The sequence below is a fragment of the Oncorhynchus mykiss genome, chromosome 21 (assembly GCF_057628025.1).
Source record: "Oncorhynchus mykiss isolate SJ-2025 chromosome 21, ASM5762802v1, whole genome shotgun sequence".
NCBI classification, from domain to species: Eukaryota; Metazoa; Chordata; class Actinopteri; order Salmoniformes; family Salmonidae; genus Oncorhynchus; species Oncorhynchus mykiss.
The window spans coordinates 34949095-34968304 of NC_143042.1; the positions used below are offsets into that span (position 1 = coordinate 34949095).

The window sequence follows — 19210 nt, forward strand, 5'->3', positions numbered from 1 at the left end:
CATCTGAGAATAGTCATATATAATACTTATAGGGGGCCTTTAAGGATCGGGTCTAAGATTCATCTGGGCGGCAGGGTAGCCTAGTGGTTAGAGTGTTGGACTAATAACCGAAAGGTTGCAAGTTCAAATCCCCGAGCTGCCCCTGAACAGGCAGTTAACCCACTGTTCCTAGGCCGTCATTGAAAATAAGAATTTGTTCTTAACTGACTTGCCTAGTTAAATAAAGGTAAAATAAAAAAAATAAAAATAAATCTCAGTAAGGCTCAGATACGGTCTAGGTTCAGTAGGTGAGTTTTTCCTGGTCAGGTAATATGGTCGGGAAAAATTACAAGAGGCTCAGTAAGTATAAGGAACAGGCAGTCCCAGCCGCAGTATCATCTCACCGTAGGTCTCATCCAGCGTACTCCTTGGGTCTTGGAGGAACGTGGTCCCAACTCATTGAACCCCAGAGAAGAGGAGGCGCACGGGAACAGGCTGTCCTCAAACAGGCTGCGGCTCTGGAGGCACCGGGCCCTCAGCGACTCAAAGTCCTGGCCCTGGAACTTGACTGCGTTGTGGTTCTGGCCCAGACCCTCGTCCCGGTCCCACTGGCTGCGCAACTTGGCGGCCATCCCCGACGCATACACCTGCTCCATTCTCACCTGGCCGTAGTCGTATTTGACTGTGGTCGAGGTCAAAGGTCAAAGCTAATCCAGGGAGCCAGTCAGGGAGGAGGTTAAAGGCTGACGTTCAATTAGGAATCAGACATAGAACAGCAACAGCCAATTGTGAGGTTAGAATTGTAGATGAGGTGGTGATAATAGGCTGTGACAGGCAGACGGCTTAATGGAGAGCAGTGACAGTCCTAGTCATGTAAAAAGTGGTAGAGTGGGGACTGGAGGATGGGCTCAGAAGGAAAACGTCTTCTTCACAGCACCAGGCAGATCTCAGAGTCACGGCAACAATTCACTGATTGGCTGGCTGTACCTTTAGCAGACAGGGCTCAGAAGCCAATAGAATGAGGTGAGACTCAGCGAGTTGGCTATACCTTGTTGTCCCACCAAAAGCCCCTGGAGAAGAAAGCGAGAGAGAGAGAGAAGGAAATTAGTGAAATTCAAAACACATAAATATCTGTTTATCTCCTGTAAGAATGTATACTTCATTCAAATACAGCCTGTACAGCTCTGTGCAGCACAGACAAAAGAAACAAGATACACATAGCATGAGAGAGTTAGCAAATAGCACTTTGCCCCCCTCCCCCCGACTCCTATAAATTGTCAACCCGCCATGCACGCTAGCTAGCAGAGGATTGCACTGGGATTACCCACAATAATAGTCAAACTGACTTCAGTTCAGTTCTCTAGTGAATAACATAGTTACTCATTGTGAACAAAGTTGAGTCATAAGTGCTTGTCTTGGGGAGTCCCAGCTAGCATATAACATTCTGAGAACCATAGGTTTCTTAGGTGGGAATTACAGTACTTCAACATAACGTTTCCTACACATTTCCTTAAGGTTCTATTTCAAATAATGTTCTCAAATTGTTCAGAAACTGTTTAGAAACAACTTTTTTCTGTGGGAATTTCAATACTTTGTAATAACACTTTCGACAGGTTTCCTCGTGGTTCTATTTAAAGTAATGTTCTCAGAACGTTCAGAGAACGTTAAGAAACAACGCTCTTCAGTGTGAATTTTAGTACTTCAGCATAACGTTTCCTACAGGTTTCCTCATGGTTCTATCTAAAGTAATGTTCTCCAATTGTTCAGAGAACATTAAGAAACAACGTTTTTCTGTACGAATTTCACTACTTCATGATAACGTTTTGTACTTGTTTCCTCATGGTTCGATTCAAGTCATGTTCTCAGAACGTTCAAAAACAATGTTCTTCTGTGAGAATTTCAGTACTTCAGCATCATTCTTTCCCTGCAGGTTTCATCGTGGTTCTATTTAAAGTCATGTTCTCAAAACATTCAGAGAATGTTCAGAAACAATGTTCTTCTCGATCCTGTGAAGTGTGTTCAGGTGTGTTGTCTGCACCCACTAACTAGCCACACCTGATCTTAATGAGTGCTTGTTTACATTGAAATGGGGTTTGAATAGACTAATTAAATAGCTTTGTGCGAGTAAAAAACAACAACATGCCATGCTAGTTCCATCCTGGTGGCACAGTGGATTAATTCCATGGATAGAGAACATTACAGGTTTGAATCTCTGCCAGAATAAAAAAAAATGTGTGTCTTTGTATAATTAACGCCTAAGCAAATTAATTCCTTTGTGTCCTATCTGTGCTTGGAGTTCAAAACAGTTAACCCAAACTAAGCTACCAGTGTTATTAAAAGTCTTATTCAAACATTCTCAGAACGGTATTGAATTACCTTCAAATAACCTATCATTTCTGTTTTCAGACCGTTTATAAAACCTCCCACGGAAAAACTTCAAGGAACCATAGTAAAATGTTCTCATAACCTCCCTGCAACCTAACGTTCCCAGAACAGGCAAAATTTTCACTTCTGCTATAAATGTTTAAAAAAACATATGGCTTCGTTCCCAGAACCAAATGTTCCAAGAAACTAAATCTGCTATCTGAGTTCGAATCTGCAAATGTAAAACTCTCTGAATGTTTTGCATGGACTTTGTACCACAGAAGGTTGGTGGCACCTTAATTTGGGAGAACGGGCTCGTGGTAATGACTGGAGCGGAATCAGTGGAATGGTATCAAATACATCAAACAAGGCCATTCCATATAATCCGTTCCAGCCATTATTATGAGCTGTCCGCCCCACAGCAGCCTCCACTGATTTGTACTGAAGAGACAGCTACTAATCATGAGCTGAGACTAAGGTAAAGTTGTAGCTGGTATGTGTGTGTGTGTGTGTGTGTGTGTGTGTGTGTGTGTGTGTGTGTGTGTGACACAGTGTAGACAGCGCATAATGGGAGGGAACACAGCCAAGAACATGCAAAAGACTCTCAGGCTCTCTGTTTGACTCTTCTTTCATAGTTCCACAGCCTCACATCACAATCACTCTATTTTTTTCTCTCTCCCGCTTTCCCTCTCATGCTCTCCCACAACAAACAAAAAATTGAGAGAGAGAGAGAAAGTCTGAGGCATACAATTGCTTCTAATCTATTTTAAACCTTTACTCACATTCTGTAGTTAAGTTTGCCTCACCTCTTTCTCACTCTTTTTCAGCCTGTCACTTTCACGCACTCACACAGGCTGCCGCTTATTCACACTGAGGTCTCTTCTTGTTCTACCCCTCAACTGTCAGTAAAAACAAAACCTAAGCCTTGTCTGTTTCTCATTGGTGCAGAAAGAGAGCCCGGTCAGGCACAGCTGCCACCCACTACTCTGCCACACCCATCGCTATTGCCTGTTGTTCCCTGACTCAAAGATTTTTCCCACTGGTCAGAGTTGACTTTCTAACTGACTCTCACCACTCCTTTAGAGTCTCGAGGGTAATACTATGGGGAAAGATAATGGAATGAAGTTCGATTATCAAGTATTGTTTCTTACTGATATGTAGCCTATCACTATTGTATGATTACTGCTAATCAAATAGCCTAAAACTTAAAACAATTAAGCAATGAAGTGACAATTTGTCACTATTGACATCTGTATCACATGGGAGATAGCCTTATCCCCAGGCTAACTGCTACCGCATATAGAGAGCAATAGTAATGGCCTCTTTTTGTAGACACTAATTTAGGCCAACTCTGACATGGCTCGTTGACCAAAGCCTATGGGGGAAATGAATGGTGGTTTTGGATAAACCCAGAGAATAAGGCCTGTGGTAAACACAGGATTATGAGATTTTATCAATTTTATTCTATCAGATCATCTTCATCAGCTAACAGCACTTTTTGTGAATTTTGAAGCGTTAATGTTATCAAAATAAGCACATAAAGCATGTAAAAGGCTTCATTATTCATAAAGGTCATGTCAACTGACTGATGTTATCTCACAGAACAAAACATATCACATCTCCCAAACCTGCGTTAACCTCAGACCTTATTTTCAGCTTTTACCCCAAAGCCCCATTAAATCTCCCCCATAAGGAATGGCTAAACGAACCAGAGGTTTAATTGACGTTTTTGAAGACTACAACTGGTGAGCTCTATATAGGCAGAGAGAGAAGACTGATTTGAGATAATAGATAACCCCCTCTGGAGCCTACCTGTGCTGGAAACAGCCTACCACTCACACATGGACGTTGAGTACAGTTAGACAGTGTAATACTGTATCCATTTTTGCCTGCGGTAATTAAATCTTTACTAAAGGTGTAGTGTAGCCTACCTATTGTTTCATACAAAGAAAGGCTTGACCACAAACAGGCAGTTAGACCAGACCTGAAAGCACTACTATACTGTATAGGCCACACACACACACACACATACACACACAGAGAGAGAGACAGTTTACTCTATTACAGTAACATTAGTCGGTTATAATAACCCCCATTATTCGTGCTAAAGCATTGGAACCTGCGCAAGTGTAATTGTGCATGTCCTCCAAATAGCAGGGAGCTCACATTTCAACCACCCTCTGGTTGTCCGAACACCCATACTAGCGTACTACATACTTAAACGGCATACTATGTACTCATCGTCTCATCCTTTTTAGTATGTACTGTTAAGAAAAAAAGTATGCAGTATGACACCGCCGCAACGCAGTAGCAACTCCTGACTGGCTGAGTAGGTGGGGTGGGGTCGACTGCGGTGGAGTTGACCAAATTCAACAACAGACATGTATCGCATTAACCGGCCTGATAATAGCTCATTTCCAATTCGATTACTTTCTCTAAATAGAAATTAATAGAATAGGAATGGAGTTACATGCCTACCCAGGCTGGTTATAGGCAGACAATCACATTCAACATATACCGTAGCCCATATATCCTACTTAAACAGGACTGAAGACATGGACAGTGGGGTACATCGCAAATTCAGAACCGCTGTCGGGTACAAATTCAGAAATTCAGGACAGCAACATAATAAACTAAAGCACGGATCATTGGGAACAAGATCGGAGTGACTGCTAAGGCTTGATCCATAAATGAAATAAGGAAATAGGTAGCCTAGCCTACAAAACTACAACTATCCATGTTCAAATCAAAAGGCCTGATTAACATGATATAAATAACGCAGCCACATCCCGAGACCCCGGTGCAGACACATTCAGTAATCAAAAGATGGTTTAAGTATTTCGTTTTAAAACTCTGACGAAGGCCAAGCGAACAAGAAACACTTTTCAGAATCATTCAAAATACTTCACCAGAGAGCATGACTTAGCCACAGATGATCATGTGCTTCTTTTATCTGTGGATTGTTTGAAATCACAAGCGTGGAGGCTAATATGCCAAGCTTGGAATGCCGCAATTTGGTCTGAGCACGTGGCAATAGGCCTAGCTTATTATTGAGATGCGGCTCTCAGTGAAAAGCAATGCATCTAAAAAATGTGTGAAGATAAAATGTCTAATCACACTCAAGACACATTGAGACGAGAAGAAGGGGAGGGGTGTGTGGCGAAGATGTTGGCACTTCTCTCTACCGAATATGCTCAGCTCTCTAGAATGCAACCAATTCTTGCGCATTCATTGCTTTATTGTGTTAATAGTTTGCCCTTTTTATATATAGTACCTGTCAAAAGTTTGGACACACCTACTCATTCAAGGGTTTTTCTTTATTTTGACATCAAAACTATGAAATAAATAACATTGAATTGTTGTAACCAAAAAAGTGTTAAACATATCAAAATATGTTTGAGATTCTTCAAAGTAGCCACCCTTTGCCTTGATGACAGCTTTGCACACTCTTGGCATTCTCTCAACCAGCTTCATGGGGTAGTCACCTGGAATGCATTTAAATTAACAGGTGTGCCTTCTTAAAAGTTAATTTGTGGAATTTCTTTCCTTCTTACTGCATTTGAGCCAATCAGTTGTGTTGTCACAAGGTAGGGTTGGTATACAGAAGATATCCCTATTTGGTAAAAGACCAATTTCATACTGTGGCAAGAACAGCTCAAATAAGCAAAGAGAAACGACAGTCCATCATTACTTTAAGGCATGAAGGTCAGTCAATGCGGAAAACTTTGAAAGATTCTTCAAGTGCAGTCGCAAAAACCATCAAGCGCTAAGATGAAACTGGCTCTCATGAGGACCGCCACAGGAATGGAAGACCCAGAGTTACCTCTAAGGCAGAGGATAAGTTCATTAGAGTTGGGTGGCCTCCCGAGTGGCGCAGTGGTCTAATGCACCAGGTTCTGTCGCACCGGCTGCGACCGGGAGACCCATGAGGTGGCATACAATTGACCCAGCATCGTCTGGGTTAGGGGAGGGTTTGGCCGGCAGGGATGTCCTTGTCCCATCGCGCACTAGCGACTCCTGTGGCAGGTCAGCCGCAGTGCACACTGACACGGTCGCAAGGTGTACGGTGTTTCCTCCGACACATTGGTGTGGCTTACTCCGGGTTAAGTGGGCATTGTGTCAAGAAGCTGTGCGGCTTAGTTGGGTCGACCTTTGTCTCTCCCGAGTCCGTACGGGAGTTGCAGCGATGAGACAAGACTGTAACTACTAGAGGTTGACCGATTTTGATTTTTCAATGCCGATACCGATTATTAGAGGACCAAAAAAAGCCGATACCGATTTTTTATTTTTATTTGTAATAATGACAATTACAACAATGCTGAATGAACACTTATTTTAACTTAATATAATACAGAAATAAAATAAATTTAGCCTCAAATAAATAATGAAACATGTTCAATTTGGTTTAAATAATGCAAAAAAAAAGTGTTGGAGAAGAAAGTAAAAGTGCAATATGTGCCATGTAAGAAAGCTAAAGTTTAAGTTCCTTGCTCAGAACATGAGAACATATGAAAGCTGGTGGTTCCTTTTAACATGAGTCTTCAATATTCCCAGGGAAGAAGTTTTAGGTTGTAGTTATTATAGGAATTATAGGACTATTTCTCTCTATACCATTTGTATTTCATATACCTTTGACTATTGGATGCTCTTATAGGTACTTTAGTATTGCCAGTGTAACAGTATAGCTTCCGTCCCACTCCTCGCTCCTACCTGGGCTCGAACCAGGAACACATCGACAACAGCCTCGAAGCAGCGTTACCTATACAGAGCAAGGGGAACAACTACTCCAAGTCTCAGAGCGAGTGACGTTTGAAACGCTATTAGCGCGCAGCCCGCTAACTAGCTAGCCATTTCACAACGGTTACACCAGCCTAATCTCAGGAGTTGATAGGCTTGAAGTAATAAACAACGCAATGCTTGAAGCGTTGCGAAGAGCTGCTGGCAAAAAGCACGGAAATGCTGTTTGAATGAATGCTTACGAGCCTGCTGCTGCCTACCATCGCTCAGTCAGACTGCTCTACCAAATCATAGACTTAATTATAACATAATAACACACAGAAATACGAGCCTTAGGTCATTAATATGGTCGAATCCGGAAACTATCATCTCGAAAACAAAACGTTTTTTCTTTCAGTGAAATACGGAACGGTTCCATATTTTATCTAACGGGTGGCATCCATAAGTCTAAATATTCCTGTTACATTGCACAACCTTCAATGTTGTGTCATAATTACGTACAAATCTGGCAAATTAGTTCGCAATGAGCCAGGCGGCCCAAACTGTTGCATATACCCTGACTCTGAGTGCAATGAACTGAAAAGAAGTTACACAATTTCACCTGGTTAATATTGCCTGCTAACCTGGATTTATTTTAGCTAAATATGCAGGTTTAAAAATATATACTTCTGTGTATTGATTTTAAGAAAGGCATTGATGTTTATGGTTAGGTACAGTCGTGCAAAGATTGTGCTTTTTTCGCAAATGCGCTTTTGTTAAATCATCCCCCGTTTGGCGAAGTTGACTGTCTTTGTTAGGAAGAAATAGTCTTCACACAGTTCGCAACGAGCCAGACGGCCCAAACTGCTGCATATACCCTGACTGAGAAGTGACACAATTTCCCTAGTTAAAATATATTAATGTTAGCAGGCAATATTAACTAAACATGCAGGTTTAAAAATAAATACTTGTGTATTGATTTTAAGAAAGGCAATGATGTTTATGGTTAGGTACACTTTGGAGCAACGACAGTCCTTTTTCACGAATGCACACAGCATCGATTATATGCAACGCAGGACACGCTAGATAAACTAGTAATATCATCAACCATGTGTAGTTAACTAGTGATTATGATTGATTGATTGATTGTTTTTTATAAGATAAGTTTAATGCTAGCTAGCAACTTACCTTGGCTTCTTACTGCATTCGCGCAACAGGCAGGCTCCTCGTGGAGGGCAATGTAAGGCAGGTGGTTAGAGCGTTGAACTAGTTAACCGTAAGGTTGCAAGATTGAATCCCCTAGCTGACAAGGTAAAAATCTGTCGTTCTGCCCCTGAACAAGGCAGTTAACCCACCGTTCCTCGGCCATCATTGAAAATAAGAATGTGTTCTTAACTGACTTGCCTAGTTAAATAAAGGTGTAAAAAAAAAAAGCGGTGTCCAAAAATACAGATTTCCGATTGTTATGAAGACTTGAAATCGGCCCTAATTAATCGGCCATTCCGATTAATCGGTCAACCTCTGGTAACTACCAATTGGATACCATGAAATTGGGGAGAAAAAATGGTAAAACAAAAAAAAGTTCATTAGAGTTACCAGCCTCAGAAATTGAAGCCCAAATAAATGCTTCATGGAGTTCAAGTAACAGACACATCTCAACATGAACTGTTCAGAGGAGACTGTGTGAATCAGGCCTTCATGGTCAAATTGCTGCAAAGAAACCACTACTAAAGACACTAATAATAAGAAGAGACTTGCTTGGGCCAAGAAACACGAGCAATGAACTGGTGGAAATGTATCCTTTGGTCTGATGAGTCCACATTTGAGATTTTTGGTTCCAACCACTGTCTTTGTGAGACGGATGAACGGATGAACTCTGCATGTATATTTCCCACCGTAAAGCATGGAGGAGGAGGTGTTACGGTGTGGGGGTGCTTAGCTTGTGACACTGTCTGTGATTAATTTAGAATTCAAGGCACACTTAACCATCATGGCTACCACAGCATTCTGCAGCGATACGCCATCCCATCTGGTTTGGGCTTAGTGAGAATAGAATTTGTTTTTCAACAGGACAATGACCCAACAAACCTCCAGGCTTTGTAAGGGCCATTTTACCAAGAAGTAGAGTGCTGCGTCAGATGACCTGGCCTCCACAATCCCCCAACCTGAACCAAATTGAGATGTTTGGGATGATTCACAGCAGAGTGAAGGAAAAGCAGCCAACAAGTGCTTAGCATATGTGGGAACTCATTCAAGACTGTTGGATAAGCATTCCAGGTGAAGCTGGTTGAGAGAATGTGAAGAGTGTGCAAAGATGCCATCAAGAAAAAGGGTAGCTACTTTGAAGAATCTCTTTGAATACTTGGAAGAATGACGGAGGCCACTGTGATCTTCGGGACCTTCAATGCTGCAGAATTGTTTTGGTACCCTTCCCCAGATCTGTGCCTCGACACAATCCTGTCTCGAAGCTCTACGGACAATTCCATCGACCTCATGCCTTGGTTTTGTCTCTGACATGCACTGTCAACTTATGGGCTATTGTGTTTAGATGGATTAAATAAATAAAAAACAAATCAATTTTTAGATCCAAGGCTGTTATGTAACAAAATGATGAAAAAGTCAAGGGGTCTGAATACTTTCCGAATGCACTGTACTACCATATACCTACTATAGGTTTTCTTAACTCAGCTACTAGGAAGCTAACTACATGAATAGTGAAGACATCAAAACTATGAAATAACACATATGGAATCATGTAGTAACCAAAAGTGATAAACAAATCAAAATATATTTGATATTTTAGATTCTTCAACGTAGCCACCCTTTGCTTTGACGACAGCTTTGCACATTATTTGTATTCTCTGAACTAGCTTCATGAGGAATGCTTTTCCAACATTCTTGAGTTCCCACATATGCTGAGCCCTTGTTGGCTGCTTTTCCTTCACTCTGCTGTCCAACTCATCCCAAATCATCTCAATTGGGTTGAGGTCGGTTGATTGTGGAGGCCAGGTCATCTGATGCAGCAAAATTAACTTTTAACAAGGCACACCTGTTAATTGAAATGCATTCCAGGTGACTACCTCATGAAGCTGCTTGAGAGAATGTCAAGAGTGTGCAAAGCTGTCATCAAGGCAAAGGGTGGCTTCTTTGAAGAATCCAAAATATCAAATATATTTTGATTTGTTAAACACTTTTTTGGTTAATACATGATTCCATGTGTGTTATTTCATAGTTTTGATGTCTTCACTATTATTCTACAATGTAGAAAATAGTAAAAATAAAGAAAAACCTTGGAATGAGTAGGTGTGTCCAAACTTTTGACTGATACTATATAAATATTTCTAAACATATTGTTTTTCTTATAATATTACATTTCAGGGAGCTGTCTTCTAAAGACAACCTACAATGCTGCTTAGTACTGTAAAATAATTGTATTTTACTGTAGGTTTTTCCCTATAAATGTACCGCATTATACTGGTACCACAGTCACCAGCTTAATACTGTAATTTTGCTTTACAGCAGAGATGCTGTAATATAGTTTACAGTACTATTTTCCTCACTGTAAATCATATTACAGCATCCTTGGTGTGGTGCCAGTATAAGGCTATAAATGTACAGGGAAAGGTTTTACAGTGTAAGCTATAAACAGACATAAACAGGAAAAACTACATTCTGAAGGTCAGGAAAGTTTCCCCAAAAAAACAACTGATGGGCTGGCCAGCTGTCAAAGGCATGCTCTCATCGAGGTGACACAGTGAACAGCTGGACAAGCAGAGTCCTCTCATCTCGCCGATGTCTTTCACACAATTGACAGTTACCACATTTGGATTTAGTTGTGGCTTTTGAATAAACAAGCGACAAGTCCGACCATAGAAGTATTTTTTGTTGAGTATCTGAGAGGACTAAGAGGCTACTAGACGCTAAGCTATTTAGTAAATTAATTCGAAATGTGCTTAACACCCGCTGCCTTCAGAAGAAACGGAAGAATTGGTCGGTCTAAAACAAATATAAAAGTAGCCTAACACACATGAAATCCTCACGGGAACAGGAAGATGTCAAAACACTGTTACAACACTGCTTCCTACAGCCATACAACTACTACATGATGTTACATGGTTTCAAAACCAGATCAGAGCCAGAGCCAGAACATTTAATTACAGTATTAAGCTGGTGACTGTGGTGCCAGTATAATGCTGTACATTTACAGGAAAATACAATTATTTTACAGTACTAAGCAGCATTGTAGGTTGTCTTTAGAAGACAGCTCCGATGTAATGACGTCGCCCTTCTTCATAGTAAACTAGTAATTGCCCTAATGAGTAAAAAGAAGTTACACGTGTGACTTATTTTAAGAAAAGTTAAAGAAATATCCTACCTTTTGGTGGTTGTTTAGCGGTTCAATGTGTTGTTTTGTTTTCTCTGTTCTCTAGTCCGTTATGTTAAGCCCGGTTCCATCCACAGCCCAGCGTGAAGCGCATGGGTATAACCAGTGGGTGGATTCGATTATGCTCAGCCGCTGGTCACCGGGAAAAGACCCGTCACGTCATCGGAAGAAAGCGGGGAGGGAGGAGCGCAATTCTGAAATCTGTGGCGCTCGGCCATTTTGTCAACAAGGTAGCATGGTGCAGTCCAGAAAGATACATTTTCCATTAAATAAATGTTTGAATTTTCTAACTAGTTTTCATTCATCACATTTTTATTGTGATTATACACTAATGGTTCTTCTGTTATTTTAATGTAATAGATGTATCATGGGATGACACAGAGACCTCCCAGGAGATGTCATCTAGCCCCTCCCAACTGCATCAAACAGCAGATATGCTGTTCCAAAAGGACCCAAATGTAGGCCAGGCCTATACTTTAAACTACACATTTTAGTCAGAAGCTGTTAGTATCTAATCTTGTGGATCCCTGAATTATACCTTTCATATTAACTGCCACTCCAAATAATGCGTAGAGAGTTTACCGAGAGTCTGATGACTCTCACAACAAGGGTAATCACAACCAGGGTAAGAAGAAATAGCTAATCATGACCCTCTCAAAGAGAAAAGGATGAATGCATGTGGCAATGCTAAGTACACAAGTATCTAGAACAACGTTTTTGAGGGCTTAGCTGAGATGGTGCAACGTGAAATAATAAGAGAAGTAAAAGAAATGGACGTTTTTAGTGTGATTGCAGATGAAACCAAAGATTTAAAGAAAAAATAACACGTCTTTAATTGTGAGGTACTATTACAACAAGGGCCATCCATGAAAGCTTTTTACACTTTCAGTCAGCTGAAAGCTTAGATGCAGCAGGTCTCACAAAAATGATAATTGATTGCCTTGAAAAACATGGTCTGGGTCACAAATAATATTGTGGGGCAAGTCTATGACGGTGCATCCGTCATGAGTGGAAAGCATTCTGGTGTGTCTCTAAGGACTAAAAACAGTGCAAGATTAGCATTTTATTGCAGATCACTGCAAAATAAGTGTACAAACAGTGTGTAAAAGACAGCCTAAAACAAGCTTAAGATGTCACAACTCATTGATGATGAGCACTGTAGGACAGAAAAATAGTGACCAAAGTGAGGTTGAGAGCTTCCAAAGAGCTATCTCAGGTGCTCGACAGTCTCACAGCTGAGCTGCAATGGCGTTTTTCAAAAAGGAATTGCGAGATAATGCAAAGGGGTCCAGTCTTTCAACCCAAAGAGGACCACATTCTTGAATTAGGAGCCTTTGCTCAGACCTTTTAGTAAGATTTAGAGGACCTCAAACATGAGGTTCATCAAACCAAGCGGCTTCTTGATAGGAGAGAGAAAAGTGGAAGGGACAGACAGTCTACTCTCCTTGACTTTGTTGTGTATCTAGAACCTTATAAAGAGGTATTCCATGACCTATTTCCACTTAGTAAGATTTCTGTTGTTTACACCAGTCAGCAGTGCTTCTTGCGGGGGAAGCTTCTCAGATTTAAAACTGATTAAAACCCACCTTAGGACAACAATGGTTGATGACAGGTTAAGTCACCTCGGAATTCTCAGTGTTGAGTCAAGGCGGGCACGCTCCCTCAACATGGATGAGTTTGTGAAACATTTTGTCAGTTCTCACCAGAACCGCAGAATTATACTGTTTTAAATCTACCTAGGATCATTTGGCACTTAGGCGGTCCCTCTGGTCATGATTAAAACCTGCACTGTGTACTAGTACACTGACATTCTAAAATTATATCATGTATCATGTCACACATATTTAATTTGGTCTTGATTAGGCCAATTCCAAAACTTTTCTTTGCTATTAGTTAACATAATATATATGAGCATAAATATGATACTGTAAGTTTGTAATATTGACGGGCACCAAAATTATTTTTATTTTTCAAGTCCATTTCTGTTTGATACCCGGTATGTCAAATTGCAGTGTTTTTTTGTAAATTTACTATTTTGTAAATAAACTATGCAAATGCTATCTTATGTCCTTGGTGCATGAGCTTTATTTTCTGAAAACATTTTGGATGTTCCACACTTACAGACCCAGATTATATATTCATGAAAACAGAGTGACCTAAGTCTCTCCAGTATGTGAGTACAGTGTGTGTGTGTGTGTGTGTGTGTGTGTGTGTGTGTGTGTGTGTGTGTGTGTGTGTGTGTGTGTGTGTGTGTGTGTGTGTGTGTGTGTGTGTGTGTGTGTGTGTGTGTAAGAAATTGAGCTGCAGTTCCGAGGTAGAGACACTGACTATTCATAGTATGTTAAATAATTCTAATGAGGTAACTCTTTTGGACCACACTATCTGCCACATTGAAGAACTCCGGGTTAAGTGAATTGTCACTTCTACCATAGGATTCATTCATGCTCATTAGATGCCAGGTTAGGGTTACACACACATTTTCTGTCATGGTCAATGGACCACTGAAGTAGCCTTGGCCACCCCATGTATAAAACTCTATTTCCGCCACTGCACTTGGGTACACTGCAGCATCCACCGAGAGCCTCTTGCTGCCAAGGGAATGCATGACAACTTGAAAGACGTTTTGGACACTACAGTCAAAATGGTTAACTTTGTTAAAGCAAGGCCCCTGAACTACCATATATTTTCTGCACTATTCAATGATATGGGCAGCGACCATGTAACGCTTTTACAACATACAGAAGTGCGCTGGTGATCAAGGAGCAAAGAATTGACAGGTTTTTGTGAATTGAGAGACGAGTTTAAAGTTTTCTTTACTGACCATAATTTTCATTTTTCTGACCGCTTGCATGATGATGAGTTTCTCACACGACTGGCCTATCTGGGTGATGTTTTTTCTCGCCTGAATGATCTGAATCTAGGATTACAGGGACTCTCCGCAAAATATGCGGGACAAAATTGAAAAGCTCTTCTCTATCTGCATTAACAAGGACAACACACAGGTCTTTCCATCATTGTATGATTTTTTGCGTGCATATGAACTCAAGCTTACGGACTCAAGCTTATGTCAAATGTGATATAGCGAAGCACCTGAGTGAGTTAGGTGCACAATTACGCAGGTACTTTCCCAAAACGGATGAGACAAACTGGATTCATTATCCCTTTCATGCCCTTACTCCAGTCCACTTACCAATATCTGAACAAGAGAGCCTCATCAAAATTGCAACAAGCGGTTCTGTGAAAATGGAATTTAGCCAGAAGCCAATGCCAGATTCCTGGATTATCCTGCCTTGGCAAATTGCGCTGTTAAGACACTGATGCCCTTTGCAACCACTACCTATGTGAGAGTGGATTCTCGGCCCTCAGTAGCATGAAAACTAAATACAGGCACAGACTGTGTGTGGAAAATGATTAAAGACAGAGACTCTCTCCAATAGAACCCAACATTGCAGAGTTATCTGCATCCTTTCAAGCACACCCTTCTTATTAACCTGTGGTAAATCATTCAACATTTTTGATTAACAATTAAGGTTTTATATGGTTAAATAAAGAGCAAAATTATTGATTATTATTATTTGTGTTCTGGTCCTATAAGAGCTCTTTGTCACTTCGCACGAGCCGGGTTGCGACAAAAACTCGACCTCATACTTATGTTTAATAAATGTATCGTATAGTGTGTGTGTGTGTGTGTGGCAGGCTTACAATGACGGCAAAAAACAACATTTGTGAGTACGCTGACCCTGGTGCTAGAGGAAGGTACGCAGCTGGAGGTTGAATGTTTGAAAGGGTATGGGACTATAAAACGTTTGGGAATCACTGCTCTACAGGATCAGTGGATCCCTTGCAGGATGGTTGAGCTAACGTAGGCTAATGCGATTCGCATGAGGTTGTAAATAACAAGAACATTTCCCAGGACATAGACATATCCGATATTGGCAGAAAGCTTCAATTCTTGTTAATCTAACTGCACTTTTCAATTTACAGTAGCAATTACAGTTAAAGCATATCATACTATTGTTTGAGGAGAGTGCACAATTTTGAACATGAAAAGTTATTAATAAACAAATTAGGCACATTTGGGCAGTCTTGATACAAAATTTTGAACAGAAATGTACTGGTTCATTGGATCAGTCCAAAACTTTGCAAATACACTGCTTCCATCTAGTGGCCAAAAACTAAATTCCACCTGGGATGGAATAATACATTGTGGCCTTTCTCTTGCATTTCAAAGATGAGGGTACAAAAAAAATACAAAAGAACAGTTGGTTTTTCTGTGTAATATCTTTTACCAGATCTAATGTGTTATATTCTCCTACATTAATTTCACATTTCCACAAAATTCAAAGTGTTTCCTTTCAAATTTTATCAATAATATGCATATCCTTGCTTCAGGTCCTGAGCTACAGGCAGTTAGATTTGGGTATGCCATTTTAGGTGAAAAGTGAGAGGGAAAAGGGGGCGGATCCTTGAGAGGCATTGGGTAAAATGTGGAAGACACATTTCGGTTGAATGCATTCTGTTGTACTACTAGCCTAAACTTAAATGATGACAAAAAAGCTCATTTTTGTTTTCATTAATCATTACGATATAGCCAATTGTGACTTTGTGGCTGTGGTAACTAGTGACAATCCATTTTCTTCAGCGAAACTGGAGATTAGTCTGAAGAATTGCATGACGAGATGAGCTTCAAGACCATCCTGCCGCTGTTCATCCACTCAGCATCATCTATCATGAGCAAGAAGCCCCCACCAAAAGCTGTTTTAAGAGCGTAATGCTGCTGTTCCTCTCTCTCAGTGGCTTTGGACTCACACATGTTTTGTTTGCTTGGGCCCAAAACACACCAGGGACAGCATCCAGGAACCCTGCAGTGTGTCTGCTGCTCCCTGCTGTTCTCCAAGGGGACGCTTGCGGGAACGTGTGCTGTTTTTTGGGTGTAGAGGTCCCCCTCGAAATCGTTATCTCCACAATCTCAGGTTCTGGGGGTTCTTCCAGAGATTATGACATTGAAGGGGACGACAATGGGGATATGGAGGACTCTCTTTTCGAAAAGCCAACTTCACTGACACAAACATTTGCCTGGAGGAAGGAACTTAGATTTGGAAACAATGGTGGAGTAATGCCAAGGGGATATGGTTATTAGCATAAAGTGGAGGGACTATGAAACTTGTATAAGCATGAAACTGTATAAAAGGAGTGGGCTGAGAATGAGTCCGGCAGTTGCTCCATGGACCAACTCGGCTTGTTACTTTGTAATAAAGTCTATTTGAATTCCCAGGCTCCGGTATCTGAGAGATATTATTGAACCAATATTTCCACAACAGGTGCTCATGGGACGAAGGGCAAGGGCACCGGCAAAATCATATTTGCACTTTACCACAGTGCATGGATGGCAAGAACCCACCACTAGTGGTATCCCTCGGCTGGAGAAGACGCTGGCTGCCCAGGTTCCAGGTTGCAGCCAATGGAATGCAAAGATGCCTTCACTGCCCCCCTTCAAAGACTGCGCAACTGGCAGACACGAGCTATACCCTCAGCTGGCAAGCTGTGGCAGCGGCTAACAATGTCACTTTGCTTTCTGCGTCCCTGTCCCGAATGTCAATCTGTCAGACATCCTTCTCCGAGGCCGAAGTCGAGGAGGGGTCACATCTGTCTGGCGATGTGCTCCACCTTAACCAGGCATTGGCTGTGTGCTCGGTACGAGTTATGGCAATCTCTGTAGTTACACAGAGGCACCTTAGGCTTTCTTTGACAGCCATCAAAGAAGCTGACATAACGCTCCTACTGAATGCTCCCATCTCTGATGACAGCGTTTTGGGAGTCACCGTCGTGGAGGCTACGGAGAGCTTTTAGAAGATGGAGGAAGATATGTGACAGCTGTCTAAGCACCTTCCTCTAGCCAGAGCTGTAGCTGCCCACCGAGACTCGGCTCCCCACGCCTCCACCTCATTGCGGGCCCAACCTGGAGCGGTGGCACGTAGTCGTCCTACCTGTGAAAACCTCTACTCCTACTCCGGCGCCACCAGCCGCCTCTACGGCCAAGCCCACAGTCAACTCATAGCTGTTTAAGGCCCCTACATGGCAGAATGCGCCTCAAAGTTCATACAAAAGGGGACGCCGAGACGTGGGAGAGTATGTCAAGGACTCAGTGACCAACTGTTCTATCATTATGCCTACTCTCTGCACGCTCTCCCCCTCTGTTGAAGGGAGGAGAGACTTGTTTGTTTATTGGTTGTCAAATAAAGATTTTCTAATTCTTGCTCAAGGGCACGTCGGCAGGGTTTTCATCTAGTCGGCTCGGGGATTTGAACCAGTGATCTGTCTGTTACTGGCACAACGCTCTTAGCCAGTATGCTACCTGCCAATACCACAAACGTATAATGCTCTCGTGTCATATGCTCTACGGCCCCTGCACTACAGGTTTCAACCATGCCAAGTAAGAGCATGGGGCCTACACACAGGCTCAAACGCTGGGGTTACAAATGTAACCATCGCGGCGATTCCTCCGATTCACACAGAGTGTAACACACTTTGCTCTCCCTTTCAAGAGGGGCCCCCTTGGGCGGACAGGGCCATAGAGGATTAAAGACGTTTTGGACGGAATGCTCCTCGACTTTGCACTCATAGCATTATTGGGGATGGCATCGAAGCTGTTCTCTGCCCACTGGGTTAGACTGGAAGCTGAGGCGGGGTGGAAGTTGAGATCTCCTGCTCTTCTCTCGTTGACGGCACGCCACATTCCAGGCCACCTCAATGTGGGGGCAGACCTCATATCCCGTGGAGGCCCTCTAGATGACAAGTGGCGCCTACACCCTGACATTGTCCTCCAGCTATGGGAACTTTTCGCACATTGCCCCTTCTGGTTCTCTCTTTGGGCCCAGGATAAACCGCCACTGGGATTGGATGCGTTTGCTCACCACTCATGACGAAGGGTTCTCCTGTATGCTTTCCCCCAATAATGGGGGGGCATTGCAGTCCGAGGCCGAGCAGTTGCCATACCAGACATTGATGCAACCCGTCAGGATGCTCTCGATGGTGCAGCTGTAAAACCTTTTGAGGATCTGAGGACACAAATACCTGGGATTGCAAGGTTTTATTGCAGAACAGTTGCAGGGGGTGTTGAGTGGTGGTGTTATGTCTTCTCAGACCGTTGGTCTGCAGTAGGATTAGATAGGGTAAATAGTGGAATGGAGTGATGTTGTTTTTGATTATATTTTTTTTTAGAGAGGACTAATAGTTGGCAGGGTAATATACCCCAATTTAATAGTACCGTATCACAAATCATTTAATGTATGTAGGTAGGCTGTGAATGGCCTCACACTCCAGTAGAGTAGGTGGTGGTGTATGCACCTTAAGATTGGACGCGATCCGTCAACAATCCCAAAGAAGCCAAATTGAGCTCAGTACCGCATCGCCTTGCGCCTCTCAAATTTAGTAAAAATGTGGAGGGCTCCATATAGCTCCGCATTGACATGATTGGTTGACGGTAGGTCCTGTATAAACACAAACTGACTTCTTTAGCAACTTGCTTCACAACAGCTCTGCGCTGCTCAGCGAAGCACAAGAAGTAGGAATGCCTTGACATCTGCAGAGGCAGTATCACCATAACACTTACAAAAAAAAGATTGCTGTTTTGAAACTGGTATTTTGGACGCAGTAATTGCAGTTATACTCCACTGCCTGAAATATTTTTTCGTAAGGGAAATGCTGCAAGGCCCATGCAGGTGACAGATTAACCATACAGTGCCCTGTGTGGAGCTCAATTTGGCC

General features: G+C 42.1%; 1 protein-coding gene across 7 annotated transcripts in view; it reads right to left on the reverse strand.

Moving 5' to 3' along the window:
* The window catches only part of capn1 (calpain 1, (mu/I) large subunit), a 38320-nt gene extending 26522 nt beyond the window's left edge, over positions 1-11798 (reverse strand). Inside the window, exons 1-2 of one of the 7 annotated variants that reach the window (XM_021576737.3) lie at positions 11435-11798; positions 384-1049 (exon numbers count right to left, since the gene is read on the reverse strand). In XM_021576737.3, the coding sequence (XP_021432412.3) occupies positions 384-635 (252 nt within the window). In that variant the 5' untranslated portion in view covers positions 636-1049; positions 11435-11798. 7 annotated transcript variants of the gene reach the window in all.
* Between the last annotated feature and the right edge of the window lie 7412 nt (positions 11799-19210).